Below are 15,759 nucleotides of genomic sequence, written 5' to 3'. Positions count from 1 at the left end.
GATAGGGTGGTAAAGAAGGCAAAGTAAAACAAGCTCAATAAAATGTGTCAGTGACTGAAAACTAACGAGCAGAGTAAAGTCAGAATCAAAATCAGTTTTAAAATCACCCACGTACGTCATGAAATTTGTTAAGATAGCAGAAGTACAATGCAATACACAATAGAGAAAAATAAATAAATGAATTAAGGCAATTATATATGTATATTAAATAGATAAATTTTTAAAAAGCACAAAAACAGGATAAAATAAAACTGAGGTTGTGTTCACGGGTTCAATGTCCCTTTGGAAATCGGATGGCAGAGTGAGAAAAGCTGTTCCTGAGTTGCTGAGTGTGTGCCTTCAAGCTTTTGTACATCCTGCCTGATGGTAGCAATGAGGAGGACATGTCCTGGGTGATGGGGGTCCTTAATAATGGACACTGCCTTTCTGAGGCACTGCCCCGTGAAGATGTCTTGCATACTGTGGAGGCTAGTTCCCAAGATGGAGCTGATTAATTTTACAACTTTCGGTAGCTTATTTCAATCCTGTGCAGAACCACCCCTATACCAGACAGTGATATCCTTGTATGAAGCTTAGTTCGTGTTCCCTCTTCTTACCCTTTCTAAAGTCCACTGTCAGCTCTTTGCCCTTACTGATGTTGAGTGCATGTTTGTTGTTGCAATGCCACTGAACATCACGCTCCTGTACACCCCCTTAACTTCATCTGATATTCAGCCAACAACGGTATCATCAGCAAATTTATAGATGGCATTGAACTGATCATGGACTATAGCTCAGCATTTACACCATCGTTCCCTCAATCCTGATTGAGAAATTACAGAACCTGGGCCTCTGTACCTCCCTCGGCAATTGCATCCTCGACTTCCTAACCGGAAGACCACAATCTGTGTGGACTGGTGATAATGTCTCCTCCTCGCTGATGATCAACACTGGTGCACCTCAGGGGTGTGTGCTCAGCCCACTGCTCTACTCTGTCTGTACCCATGACTGTGTGGCTAGGCATAGATCAAATACCATCTAAAATTTGCTGATGAAACGACCACTGTTTGTAGAATCTCAGACGGAGACAAGAGGGTGTACAGGAGCAAGGTATGCCAACTAGTGGAGTGGGGTCGCATCAACAACCTGGCACTCAACATCAGTTAGATGAAAGAGCTGATTGTGGACTTCAGGAAGGGTAAGACGAAGGAAGACATACCAATCCTCATAGAGGGCTCAGAAGTGGAGAGAGTGAGCAGTTTAAAGGGTATGAAGATATGAGTACCTAACCTGGTCCCAACACATCAATACAGATATAAAAGAAGGCAAGACAGTGACTATACTTCATTAGGAGTTTGAAGAGATTTGGTTATGTCAACAGATACACCCAAAAACTTCTATAGATGAACAGTGGGCTAAGCACACATCCCTGTGGTGTGCCAGTGTTGATTGTCAATGAGGTGGAGATGGTATCACCAATCTGCACAGATTGTGGTCTTCCATTAGCAAGTCGAGGATCCAGTTGCAGAAGGGATACAGAGACCAAGGTTCTGTATCTTACCAATCAGAACTGTAGGAATGATGGTGTTAAACAGCGAACTATAGTCAATGAACAGCATCCTGATGTAGGTGTTAGTATTGTCCAGATGACCTCAGGCTGCGTGATGAGCCATCGAGATTGCATCTGCCACGGACCTATTGTGGTGATAGGCAAACTGCTGAGAGTCCAGGTCCTTGCTGAGACAGCGGGTAATCTGAGGCATGATCAACCTCTCAATGCATTTCATCACTGTGGATGTCACTGCTACAGAGTAATAGTCATTAAGGCAGCCTACTGGAGAATTACAGGATTCCACAGCTCACAGTAAACAGACTCCCAGTACACCGCCACCTACTGGAGAATTACAGGATTTCACAGCACACAGTAAACAGACTCCCAGTACACCGCCACCTACTGGAGAATTACAGGACTCCGAGTACAGCAAAACTATCTGAACTCTGAGGAATCACATAATGGACATGACATGCACTGCACAGCGGCCCCTAGTGACTCTTATGAGAATGACACTGAAGAAACAATGATGTCAGATCAACCAGCTATTTCTCAACCGCTAACAATCTGCTGAAGGAGAAGTGCTCGGATGATCCAGTGACTCTAAGTGAAGAACTGAAAGTGTTATCAACTTTAAAGGTGACTTTGTGTTCTGCAACTTCATTAACAATCTCTGAAGCAGCTGGACAATTCACACTGTATGTCAAACAGAAACACTCAGAAACATTAACAGTCTTAATCCAAGAACATGGAGACTGACAGACCCCTGTTGGTTATTACACTGCCAAAGATTTGATTCTATACTTTTGATTCAAATGGCTGTTTCTGCAACCAAAGTGCTGACATCAGGTGTTGTTATGAAATGACAAAAAAGGAGACGATATGGAAATATTCTGTACTTTCCTTGTCATAACAAAATGGAACCTCCATTGTACCAGAGAGCTTTCCTGATAGTGTTCGGGCATATGGATCCTGAGTCTGAAAGACGAGGAAGTATTCTAAAACAAGGACGAGGGGACCGTGGCTGAGAAGTCAAAGACAGCATAAAAGCTGAAAAGACGGCACTTAATAGAACAAAAATTAGTGGGAAATTAGATGGTTTAGAAACTTTAAAAACCAACAGAAGGTATCAAAAAAACCATGGAGCGGGAGGGGGAGGAACATGAAATATGAATGTAAGCTAGCCCATAATATATAGGAGGGTACTAAATGTTTTTCCTGATATACAGGAGAGGCAAGAGTTAACATCAGACTGTTGGAAAATATCTCTGGAGAGGTAGTAATGGGGACAACGATACGGTGGATGAGCTAAATAGATTTTTCCATCAGTCTTCGCTTTAGAAGACAACAGCAGAATGCCAGAAATGCGAGTGTCAGGGCAGAAGTGAATGAAGTTGCCATTACTAGGGAGAAGGTGTTTGGGGAACTGAAAGGTCGAATGTAGAAAAGTCAGCTGGACCCAGATGGACTACCAACAATCCAGGATTCCAAACAAGGTTGCTGAAGAGACTATGGAGGCATTTCAAGAATCCTTACATTCTGGAATGGGTCCTTGGGACAGGAAAAATGCAGATGTCACTCCGGGATTTAAGATGGGATAGAGGCAGAAGAAAGGAAATTGTAGGCCATTTAGCCTGCTTTAGTAGTTGGGAAGATGTTGGACTCCATTACTAAGGACGAGCTTCAGGGTACTTGGATCCACATGATTAAATAGGCCAAAATCTGCATCACTTCCATCAGAGGAAACCTTGCCTACAAATCCATTGGAATTCCTTGAGGAGATGACTGGCAGGATAGATAAAGGAGAGCCAAAGCATATTGTTTATTTGGATTTTCAGAAGGCCTTTGACAAGATGTTGCATATGAGATAGTTTAACAAATTAAGAGCCCATGGTATTACAGGAAGGATACTTGCATGGATAGAAGATTGGATACTTGGCAGAAAGGAAAGAGTGGGAATAAAGGGGTCCGTTCTGGTTGGCTGACTGTCTAGTGGTGTGCCACAGGGGTTGGTGTTGGGTCCACTTCATTTCACGTTCAATGTCAATGATTTGGATGAAGGAATTGATGGCTTTGTAGCCAAGTACATGGACGATATGGAGAGAGGTGGATAAACAGGTAAAAGCTGAGGAAGCAGAAGGACGTAGACAGATAGGGGAAATGGTAAAGAAGTGCTAGATGGCATTAACTGTAACAGGGAGAAGGCAGAAGAATGGGGCAGAGAGGGATAATACATCGGCTATGATGGAATAGCAGACAAGACTCTGAGGGCCAAATAGCCTAATTATGACATTAGTGTCACTTGGTTGCAAGAAAGTCAGGACACTGTTCTGTAATTCTGTTGTTTTAGAAAGGGATTAAAGTGGGAGTGGTAACATTAATAGTGAGTGAAAATGTCTCGTCCACTGATGCTGAATGTGTGGAACTGAGGAATAAGAAAGGGATGCCCAGGTGAATGGGATCATGGAGTAAATTTGGAGAAAGATTGTGCACAATTGCAAAATAAGGTTATGACAGTAGGTGATTTTAACTTTCCCAGAATTGGCTGGGGTTCTTATATGGTTGTGGCTGTACAGGAGGGGATGGCATTTTTCCATGTAAAGATGGTGGGAAGAGGTAGCTGTGAGAATCGGTGATATCAGATAGAGACAGGGAGTCTGAGAAAGGGAGGAAGGTGTCAGAAATGGCCCAGGTACACTTGAGGGCACGGTGGAATTTGGAGGCAAAGTTGATGAAGTTGATGACATCTGCATTGGTGTAGGAAGCATCACCAATGAAGTCGTGGATCTAGCAAAGTGGAAGTTGGAGAGTGATACCAGTGTCAGCTTGGAACATGGACTGTTCCACATAGTCGACAAAAAGGCAGGCAAAGCTGGGGCTCTTCCGAGTACCCATGGCTAAACCTTTTGTTTGAAGGAAGTGGGAGGAGCCAAAGGAGAAATTATTGAGAGCAAGGACCAGTTCTGCCAGATGGAAGAGACTGGTGGTGGAGTGGAGCTGGTTGGGTCTGGTGTCCAGAAAGAAACGGAGAGCTTTGAGGCTTTCCTGATGGGGGAATGAAGATTTATAGGGACTGGGCATCCAGAGTGAAAATAAGATGATCAGCGAAGTTTTGAAAAAGCAATAGCTTGTAAAGAGTCACGGATGTAGGTAAGAACAGGGGTATGCAGATACACATTTGGTGGGGCAGGAACGAGTGCAAACAATGGGTCTACCTGTACAGGTGGGTTTGTGCATTTTGGGTAGGAGGTTGAAACGGGACATGCGATGTAAGGGAACTATGGGTTTGGTGGCAGATCCTGATAGTTGATAAGGTCAACTATAAGGAGACCATGCCTGGAGCTCCTCAGTGGGTCCTGTTCGAGTGATAAGTAAGAGGAAGTAAGGGACATCAGTAGGATGCAAAACTGGGCTGTGAATTGGCAGGGGCAGATGGAGTGCAACTCGGGTAAGTGTGAGGTGGTTCATTTGGTAGGTCAAATATGATGACAGAAAATAGTATTAATGGTAAGACTCTGGGCAGTGTGGAGGATCAGAGGGATCTTGGAGTCCGAGTCCATTGGACACTCAAAGCTGCTGTCCGGGTTGACTCTGTGGTTAAGAAGGCATACAGTTAACTAATGTTTTTCCATTTTTCAAGAAAACCTGTCAGAATGAACAGGGAATTGTAGAGCCAGTGACCCTGAGAGCAGTGGGTAAGTTATTGGAAGGTATTCTAAGGGTTAGGATATACAAGAATGAGTCTGACAGGAGCCTATAGTCAACATGAGTCTGACCAATTTATAGACATTTGAAGAAGTTCCCAGAAAAGTTGATGAATGCAAAGCAATGGATTTTGTCTGCACAAACGTTAGTAAAACCATTGACAAGCCATTGACCTCCACAGGGTCGATCAAGAAAGTTCAATTGATTGGCATTCAAGGTGAGGGAGTAAATTCAGTTCGATATTGGCTCTGTGGGAGATATCAGAATGTAGTAGTAAATGGTTGTCTCTCTGACTGAAAGTCTGTGATTAGTGGTGCGCCTCAGGGATCGGTTCCTGGCCTGCTGTTGTTTGTCATCTGTACCATTGATCTGGATGATAATGTGGCAAACTGGACTGGGAATTTTGCGGATAATACCAAAATTAGAGGAGCAGCAACATCCGGACCAGCTGGAAAAATGGCCTGAAACATGGCAGATGGAATTTGATGCAGAAGAATTTGAAGTGTTGCACCTTGGGAGATCAAACCTGTGTGGGACCTGCACAGTGAACAGTACAGCACTGAGGGTGTGGCAGGGGCTTCTGGGAAAACTGATCCCTGGGAAGTATTACCTACAGGAGTTAGGATGATATGTTGACGCAGTATAAGACACTGATGAGCATAATTTGGAGTATTGTGTGCAGTTCTGATCATCTACCTATGGGAAGGATATCACTAAGCACAGACAAAATTTACCAGGATCTATCAGGACTTGAGCTATTGTAGAAGATTGAAAAGGTTAGGATTTTAATCTCTAGTGCATGAGTGAATGAGGGGATATTTGATCGAGGAATACAAAATTATGAGAGCTATAGTTAGGGTAAATGGAAGCAGGCATTTCCACTGAGGTTTGGTGAGACTAGAATTAGAGGCCATGGGTTAAGAGTGAAAAGTGAAATGTTCAAGGGGAACATGAGAGGGAACTTCTTCACTCAGATGGTGGTGAGAGTGTGGAACGAGCTGCCAGAGGAATTGGTGGATGCAGGTTTGATTTCAGCGTTCCAGAAGTATGGATATGTACATGGATAGGAGGGGTATGGGGGCGCAGGGGGTGGACAGATGCAGATCACTGCAACTAGGTAGAAGGTTTGGCAAGGACTAGATGGGCTGAAGAACCTGTTTCGGTGTTATATTGTTCTATTATGCTGATTCTATAAAAGGTGTTAAAGACATGTTTACCACATGGGGTGGCACAGTAGTGTAGTGGTCAGCATAACGGTTATTAGTACCAGAGATCCTTGATTCAATTCTCACCACTGCCAGTAAGAAGTTTGCACTCTCTCCCCATGACCATGTGGGTTTCATCCGGGTGATCCAGTTTCCTCCCACAGACAGTTGGTAGATTAATTGTATACTGTCCCGTGATTAAATCAGGGTATTACTGGGTGCTGTGTCTCCAAGCACCAGAAGGGCCCGTTCCATGCTGTATCTCAATAAATAAACAAACTCATTAGTTACACGTAGAGTTGTCAACTGTAAACATCGTTAAAGCTATGAGGAGATTTCACATTGACTTTGTCAATAGTAAAAGTTCTTCAAGATACATGTATAATCATACGCTCAGATCCTTAACAATCATGTATGCAATTCCAATCAACAAACTCAAAAAGCAAACTGTACCTCCCTCTGCAACTGGACCCTTGACTCCCTCATCGGGGCACCGCAGTCAGTGTGGATCAGAAAGAACATCTCTACCTCGTTGACACCCAACACTGTCACACCTCAGGGGTGTGTGCTTAGTCCACTGCTCTGCTCTCTCTACACCCATGACTGTGTAGCTAGGCACAGCTCAAATGCCAGCCAGAAATTTGTTGATGACACAACTATTATTGGCTGAGTATCAGATGGTGAGGAGGAGACATTCAGGAGTGAGATAAATCAGCTGGATAAGTGGTGTCACAACAACAACCTTCATTGCTACCATCAAGGAGGATGTTCAGAGCCTAAGGGCAAACACCTAAATTTCAGGAACAGCTCCCCCTTCACCATCAGATTTCTGATTGGACAATCAACCCACGTACACCGCCTCACTGTTGCAATGCTCTCTTTTAGCACTTTCTTAATACAAATATTTAATATGTTTTTATGTATTTTTTGTCTATACTGCACCACTGGGCTATAAACGTGCAGGAGCAGTGTGTGGTTAAGCCCCGGCTGCGTGTGTGGTTAAGCCCCGGCTGCGTGTGTGGTTAAGCCTCGGCTGCGTGTGTGGTTAAGCCCCGGCTGCGTGTGTGGTTAAGCCTCGGCTGTCTGTGTGGTTAAGCCTCGGCTGCTTGTGTGGTTAAGCCTCGGCTGCGTGTGTGCCTTCAGATCGCCAGTTCAACGCTTTAACTACTTGGCCACGCGCCACACAAAGTACCACAAAACAGGGTAAGAGGGGAGAGGTTCGACAGAATCTGAGGGGCAATTTTTTCACATAAAGTGTGGCCATATAGGGATCGAGGAAATGAGTGAAACAGGTACAATGCTGCATTTAAAGTCACTTGGAGAGGAAACGTTCAGGGGGGCAGAGGCAAAAGGTGCGGAAATATGACAAACTTACCAAGTCCTGGAGCAAAAGACGTGAGGGGGAGGCTTACCTCCCACTCCCAATGGCTCAATCTCACCGACATTCCCCCCTCCCCCAACCACCCGACTGACATCCGTTGGAAGGAAGGAGCAGCTCTGCACTAAGATCTTTTGCGAAATAGTAACGCCTACCCAATAACCACAAGTCTGTTTCGATATGAGTCATTGTTGCAAACCGCGCATCATCAGTGTGGGCGTAATGAATGGACTATATAAGCAGCAGCAACCATCCGTGCAGTCAGTGTGTTCTCGCATAGCGGTGATAATGAAGTTTCAAGTGATTGTCCGACCGGAGAACGGCATCGTCCCACAGCCGAATACCCTCAGGTAAAGATCCCGGGATCGTAATGGTGAGGTTATATTTTTTTTCCGGCAACAGCGGCGGTGATTGCCGAAGTTGGGGTCCTGGAGAGGGAGTCGCGTTGGGGTGAGCTGAGGTGATACGTGGGAGAGGAGTCAGCGTAGCGAAGCTTGGTGAGCCGAGACTGGGGTTTCTACCTATCACTGCGGAAGGAAGCGGGAGATTGAGTTGGACCGTCGGGAAGAATAATGACAGAAAACGTCAGGGCAAAGCACACAAAATGCTGGAGGAACTCAGTAGGACAGTCAGCGTATATGGAATGAATAAAAAGTCGAGGTTTCGGGCCGAGACCCTTCAGCAGGACTGGAGAGTAAGGGTTTCGACCCCAAACATCGGATATTTAATCTTTTCCACGGATGCTGCCTGGCCTGCTGAGTTCCTCCAGCATTTTGTGTGGTTGCTTGGAGTTCCAGTTTCTGCAGATTTTCTCGACTCAGTAAAACGTGTGAGCGACTGAAAGTTAACGAGGGGAGTAAAGTCTTCTGCTATTCGAAAGAATCGCCAAACATGCGATAAACTACTAAAACATGATAGTAAAAAGATCTAAAGAGCAAATCTTTGTATGAACCGAAAAGTGCTCCAGAAAGATGTGCGTTGTATGAAGTTTTGCTTGGGCGGTCCATGGTATCGCTCAGATGGCGCTCTGAGCAGGCAATCACGTGCAAGATAAGCCCATGTGGGTGTGGAAAGTTTTCAGGCTGAACTGTCTTGAAGAACAGCGCCACCATCCGAGCTCAGGAGAATTACAAGACTCCGGGAACAGCGACACCATCGGTATTCCGAAATGGACGCGACATGGCCTCTACAGGAACCCCTAGCGGCTCGCGTGAGAATGACAGCGATGAAACACAAAGATTGACAACTATGTCAGATGAAACTATTGCTAATTAATGTATTGATAAGCTAGTGGCAGATCGATCAACTATTGCTCAACCATCTGCTGAAGAATGAACCTGTGATTCTCAAAGAACAACTGAAAGTTAACATTGCTCTGTACCTCCATTATCTGATACAGCTGCACTGAATTCTCAATGAGAAACAACTGTTAACAGTCTTAATTCAAGAACAGGGAGATTGATGGCATCCTGTTAGTTGTTACTCTGCCAAAGATTTGATTCTATGCACTGAAGGTTGCTCAGCAATTGAGAGGTTTTCCAATGTCCGTTTCTTGAACAAAGGTGATTGATCAGGTTACATGAAGGGTGAATGCCCATACCTGGGGAACAGTAAAGCTGTATGTATGGAACTGATCGATTTCAGTTCTCCGTCTGCTGAACATCACTTATGAGGTATGTGGTTACCAGACCTACCCCTGCCTTCGGGCATGTTCCCCTACTACGAGGGGAGGAGGAGAGAGCCTTGACCCTGGAGGGCCTGCAGTTATCTTGCCTACGAAGTGCCACATGTCCACATGTGATATTTGGTAAAACTACCTCCCCAGCCTCTGTTCCAGCACCAGAGATCAATACGATACTCGTCACCTCATCAAAAAATTCAATCAAGTCCCAATAATCACACCACTTACTACACACAATGGCAGGCTGACTGACCCCAATTCGGCCATGGTTTTCCGATGAAGACCAACCCAAAGGAACATTAAGAACAGACGGCTGACTGGACAGGTTCAGCTGTTCATGACTGTCTGAGATGGGATCAGATTCTGCAGAGTTCACTCCTCACCTCAACCTATCTTTCTCCTCAGGTTCATCGCAGTCTGTGTGTGGCTGTTTACGGTCATATCTGCCGCTCATAAGTACAACGGGAGATTACATACAACGGGTAAGAACAAGAGGCAGATTCTGTGTGCAGGATGGAGTCAGATTCATTCTGTGTCTGATGCTTCTGATGGGACAGTGTGCAGGCAACTGTATTTCATCTGACCCATGGAGTGAGCCATAGGATATTGAACATAGAACAAATCAGCACAGTACAGTACAGGCCCTTCGGCCCACAGCTGTGCCGACTCTTAAACCCTGCCTCCCATATAACCCTCCACCTTAAATTCCTCCATATCCCTGTCTAGTAGAGGGAGTTTCATGTCCTATCTGGTTCCAGTATGGTATTTTGGGACGGTAGGGAGAGGGAGAGATTCATTGTTTGTCTGACCCTGGGGCTGTGATGGGGCAGTGTATAGGGAACCACTCTATGAAGGGGAGGATGACATCCCTCTGAACCCACTGACCCTGATACTGCTCTCCCGGCAGGTGATCACGGCCCCTGTAAGTTCATTCCAAACACTGGCTTCCTCAACTGTCCCTGCACAATGTCCAGGTCCCCGAATGCTGAGCAGATCCTGCGGCTTCACAACCTCGAACATTTCCAGGATAACTGCACCAGAGGCAGAGGCAACGAACTCCGCTGTCAGATCGCCAGGGAAGCCAGGGTGGAAGCTGGTGGTGTCACCCTGAAGCTACAGGGTATCCCTGGCACCGTCTTCTGTGAGATCTCCAACAACACGTCAGGTAAGTGCCGATGGGAGAGGGAGGGTCTGATACTCCAGACTGCCGCCATTCTGATGTACATTCTCTCCGTGCCACTAGAGGGAGACTCTGGTTTCCAGACTCGGAACAGCTCAACACAGGACCAGGCTCTTCGGCCAAAAAATACATCGTCAAATCAATTAAACCAGTAATTAACCCGTAACTAAATAACTCTCTTCTGCCTGCCCGATTGTCCATATCCCCCCCAGTTTCTGCTCAATCGCATCAGCTTCTAAGAGGTTCCTGAATGCCTTCATCATATTAGAAATCAGAACTGATTCATTATGTCACGTGTACCGAGACAGTGAAAAGCTTGTCCTGCCCACTGTTCAAACAGATCAGATCATTACACAATAGAACAGGGTAAAATAATGACAGGAAGCAGAAAGAAGTGTCGCAGCAACAGAGAAAGTGGAGTGCAGGTAAACGATAAGGTGCATGATGATAATCTATCTGTCATCACAAGGGGCATGGATGGGGTGAATACACATAGCCTTTCTCCCGAGGTTATGCAGAGTTTTAAGCAGCATTTTCACCCGGCAGAAGATCCATAGCTGGAATGAGCAGCCAAAATAAGAGCTTGATGCAGCTTCATTAACAAGATTTAAGTCACTCGGAGAGGTACAGGGATGGGAAATGTTTCAGAGCGAATGCAAGCCAATAGGACTGGCTCTGTTGGTTTGTCCCCAAAGTGCATGTTTCTCCGGTGTGTGATTATGTCACTGGGTCCTGGGACAGACCAGCTCTGTGGAACACGCTCACCTTTTCCACCTCTTGCTCCTTTTGCACCGAGCTCACCGCTCCTCCCCACGGGACCCATCCGACCTCAGAAGCGTGGATCGAAGGTCAGTCGCTCGACTCTGAGATGTACCCACTGTGTTTTTCAGGCGGGGAGGGTTCCAGCCAGAGGACACAAGTAGACCAGCTGTCTATCCCACCACTGGTGACATCTGCGAACCCACTGTCCACCGAGACAGACGGAAGACGGGTGCAGGACACCACTACAAGTGCGCGTATGGAGATAGTAATTCCAGGTGAGGCTTCCCACTCCGTACCTGAAGGTTGAGTGAGCTGTTCTAGGATGTAGAAGCCGAATGAGGCCAATGTAATTTATAAGAGTTTTGCATCCGTCTTCACTGTGTAAGACACCAGCAGTATGCCAAAAATCTGAGTGTCAGGGCAGAAGTGAGTGTTCTTGCTATTACCAATGAGAATGTGACGGGGAAGCCGGAAGGTCTGCAGGTAGATACGTCACCTGGACCATGGATGATACACCAGGGTTCTGAAGACATTGAGGCATTGGAAATGATCATTCCGTTATCCCGACTTCATTGGTTGGGAAGGTTGAGGATGAGGTTTCTGGATACTTGCAGGCACATGATAAAATAGGCCAAAGTCATCATGGTTTCCTTCAGAGGAAATATTGCCTGACAAATCTTGATGGAACTCTTTGAGGAAATAACAGGCAGGTTGGACAAAGGAGAGTTAGTGGCTGCTATTTACTTGGATTTTCAGAAGGCATTTGATAAACCGCTCCACACAAGAGGCTGTTAAACATGGTAAGAGCCCATGGTATTAGAGGAAAGATACTGCTATGGGTAGAAGATTGGCTGACTGGCAGGAGGCAAAGAGTTGGGGTGGGGATAAAGGGAGACCTTTTCTGGTTGGCTGCCACTGAGTAGTGATGTTGCACAAGTTTTGGTATTGGGACCACTTCTTTTCTTGTTTATATATCATTCTTCGAGTCAATTGATTGCTTTGTGGATGATGTAAAGAGTAGTAGAGGGATAGGTGGTGTTGAGATAAGTGTGTGGAAGGACTTATACAGATTAGGAGAATGTGCAAAGAGGTTGCAGATGGAACACGGTGTAGGGAAGTGTACGGTCATGCACTTTGGTAGAAAGTGTGGACTGATTGTTGCCAGACAGGGTGTTTGAGTATCTCAGAAACTGCTGATCTCCTGGCATTTTCACACACAACAGTCTCAGAGTTGACACAGAATAGGTGAAAACAACACAAAACCCAAAAAATCCAGTCAGCAAAGTTCTGTGGGTGAAAATGAGAGAGGTCAGAAAAAAATGGCCAGACTGGTTCATGCCAACAGGAGGGTGACAGTAAGTCAAAGAACCAGACATTATGACAGTGGTGTGTAGAAGAACATCTCTGAATGCATAAGATGTCAAACCTTGAAGTGAATGGGCTACAGCAGCAGAGACCATGTACAAACACTCAGTGGCTACTTTGTCCATCTAATGACTTGGTCTCAATCTGCAGATTCAACACTTTCCACAAGTCCTCATCTTATTTCCAAAGTGAAGTCCCTTTATCCTGTCACAATTGAGAAAACCTGCAGATGCTGGAAATCCAAGCAATGCACACAAAATGTTGGAGGAACTCGGCAGGCCAGGCAGCATCTATGGAAAAGAGTAAACCATTCCCGATGAAGGATCTCGGCATGAAACATTGACTCTTTACTCTTTTCCATAAATGTTGCCTGGCTTGCTGAGTTCCTCCAGTATTTTGTATATGTTCCTTTATCCTGTTACTGTTTCCTCAGATCCTGATAGAAAGATCCCCCGTTCCCTCATCGTTCAGAACTCCAGTGAACACAGGCCCAGAAACATCAAACACTTCCCAGTAGTTTTTGTGAACTTCTGGACTGACCCCCGGAGTGGCACTTTTCATTCAAAGTAACTAGAAACACACTGACCAACACAATATTCCAAATGAGCCCCACCAGTGTCTTGTACAACTGCAACGTAATGTTCCAGCTTCTGTACTCTGTGCCTTGACTGATGAAGGCCAGTGTGCCAAACACCTTCTTCACCATCCCATCTACCGGTGACATCATGTTTACAGAACCCTGTACTTGTGATTTAGAGACGGGATGGAGAGATACAAAAGGCAGTGAAGATGGGGAGTATGTGGGACTATGGGATGGATGGAGGTATGGCTGAGATGGATGTGGATGCTGATGCAGCCATGGGAGTGGGGAGGAGGATGGGTATCAGACTTTCCCATATCGATCGAGTATGTTTCTGGTGAAACCAGTCTAATTGTAACATTTCCATTCTACAGTGGTGCTGCTGGGAGTCTTTATACTTGGTGTCCTGATTCTCATTCTGTGGTAAGTGACCTTGTTGCTTCCTGGGGAATCCTAGTGTTCAGTTCTCTCAACTGCGGCATCCTCGCTCACCATCCGTCTGGTGTCCCATCTCGCTCACCGCCTCTGACCCATCTCTGTCACCCGGTGAACTGACGCTCGGTGACCTTCCCCTCTGTTGTACCTCCAGGAGACAATGTCGGAAAAAGTGTCAGAGAATGTCGGTCTAGATGGAGACGCACAGTGAGATCCCACAATCAGCAGCGTCGATACCTCAAGCAGCACGTCCATCAAGTCTGCACTCAGCCTCCGACACTCCAGAGGAATCTGCTCCAGCCTGTCCAATCACTCCACATGACTAAACCCCCACCACCCGATCCCGACAACATCATAGTGTATCTCCTCGGCTCTCCCTCCAATGTGACCCCAGCCTTCCTGTAGTGGAGTCAGCTGATCTGTACACAGTGACCCCAGTGCAGTCTGACCAGTATCTTGTCAAGTGCATGTGCATCCCTGGGTCATCTGTGTAAACCCTGGCATTGGACAGAGTATACCACGCAGTAGTATTCCACACAGTTCAAAATCTCATGCGACCAATCCTACCTCTCGGAATGATGAATTTGGTGTGCTGGGATGTGAACACCAAATACCCTGACTGCTGTGAGAGGGGTCAGTGTTGTACGTATTTATTGTACTTGTCTTGTAGTTGTGACAATATGTTATTGTTATATTAAAGTGTTCACCCCAGAGTTAGGGAGTGGGGGATGGAGATTGGAAATGAAATCAGGAAATGATGGAAACTCTCAGCAGGTCAGACAGCATCTGTGGGGGGGGGGGGGGGGGTAGACACAGAATTAAAATTTCCATTTGAAAACACTCTGTCTACACTCCCCCTGCCTCAGGGAAGCTGCCAGCATAATGAAAGACACCTTTCATCCTTGTAATTCTCTTCTACGATGAAGTTGAATTCTTGACAAACTTCCTCACCTTCCACAACGCCACCAACTTGTCTTAGCCACAACCCTGCCAATCATACCTGCACCCTTTACAAATCAGTTGGTAACAAAATCACACATTTGGTACCCTGTGGTAAACAACAGGTCAGACATCAATCAGAAAAGTATCCTCCCATCACTACCATCGAACTCTGATCACCAGCCGATGTTGGATCCAATTATCTGGCTCACTTTGGACTCCAAATGCCTTCCAGACCAGTCCTCCATATCAAAGATCTTAATAAAGTGTATGTAGATAACATCTACCTCACTGCCCTTATCAATACTTTTATTTACCACCTTGAAAAAACCCAGGCAAATTAGATGTACAGGAATTAACTCTACAAAGATGAGCTGAAGTGCCTGTATTCGGAAAATTCTGTGACTTTCCCAGTGTTATAAGTGTTTATCAGTGTTGTAAGTATGAATTTTAGTATTTATGGTTATAAATTATTCTTGTATTTATGACAATACATTATTAAATTAAAGTATTCAATCTGGATTGAGGGACTGTGAAAGAGATTAGGAATAATATCTTTCATAATTTTTTGATCACGTGTGCCCAAATGGGCAACAATCTTCCAAAGCGAACTCTCTCATCTGCGATTGTAATTTTGAGCAGAGTTTATGATTAATTTGTAACAATAAATATGTCGATTTTCCTTAATGAACGTGTTTATTATTGACATGTATTCACTGTTTTACTATTAATAAAAGCATAACAGGCAGATTGCCATCGACATTCTGTCCCGTCTCGAAATCAGAAGGATGTCGTCCCAATGCTGTTCGTGCACTGCTGCCGGTTTAGAATAAATCAGAGTGTGACACAGCACCGTGCACTTTCAGTTCCAACAATTCTTGAAGTACAACAGGAGGAATGCATGAAGTGTCAGGCAGTGAACAAGAGGAGCATCTACAAAACAGGGAAGGAGATTGACCAAACAGTTGTATCACACATGCACACACACACTCTACTTT

The 15,759-nt window shown here is 45.4% G+C and overlaps 1 protein-coding gene across 1 annotated transcript; it reads left to right on the top strand.

The window, feature by feature from the left end:
* Positions 1-8,041: 8,041 nt before the first annotated feature.
* Positions 8,042-11,759, top strand: LOC140726851 (uncharacterized). The gene is made up of 4 exons (XM_073043807.1): positions 8,042-8,169; positions 9,906-9,982; positions 10,408-10,665; positions 11,571-11,759. The coding sequence occupies exons 1-4, from the start codon at positions 8,042-8,044 to the stop codon at positions 11,747-11,749; spliced, it is 642 nt and encodes a 213-aa protein (XP_072899908.1). The 3' UTR covers positions 11,750-11,759.
* The last annotated feature ends 4,000 nt before the right edge of the window (positions 11,760-15,759 follow it).

The sequence above is a fragment of the Hemitrygon akajei genome, chromosome 1 (assembly GCF_048418815.1).
Source record: "Hemitrygon akajei chromosome 1, sHemAka1.3, whole genome shotgun sequence".
NCBI classification, from domain to species: Eukaryota; Metazoa; Chordata; class Chondrichthyes; order Myliobatiformes; family Dasyatidae; genus Hemitrygon; species Hemitrygon akajei.
The sequence above is the reverse complement of the archived record's forward strand: the minus strand, read 5'-3'. Positions and strand labels throughout refer to the sequence as shown.

Coding starts and splice junctions, on each gene's coding strand:
- LOC140726851 (XM_073043807.1), top strand. CDS start 8,042: ATGAATGGACTATATAAGCAGCAGCAACCATCCGTGCAGTCAGTGTGT. Junction 9,983..10,407: donor CGGGAGATTACATACAACGG/GTAAGAACAAGA, acceptor CTCTCCCGGCAG/GTGATCACGGCCCCTGTAAG. Junction 10,666..11,570: donor GATCTCCAACAACACGTCAG/GTAAGTGCCGAT, acceptor TGTGTTTTTCAG/GCGGGGAGGGTTCCAGCCAG.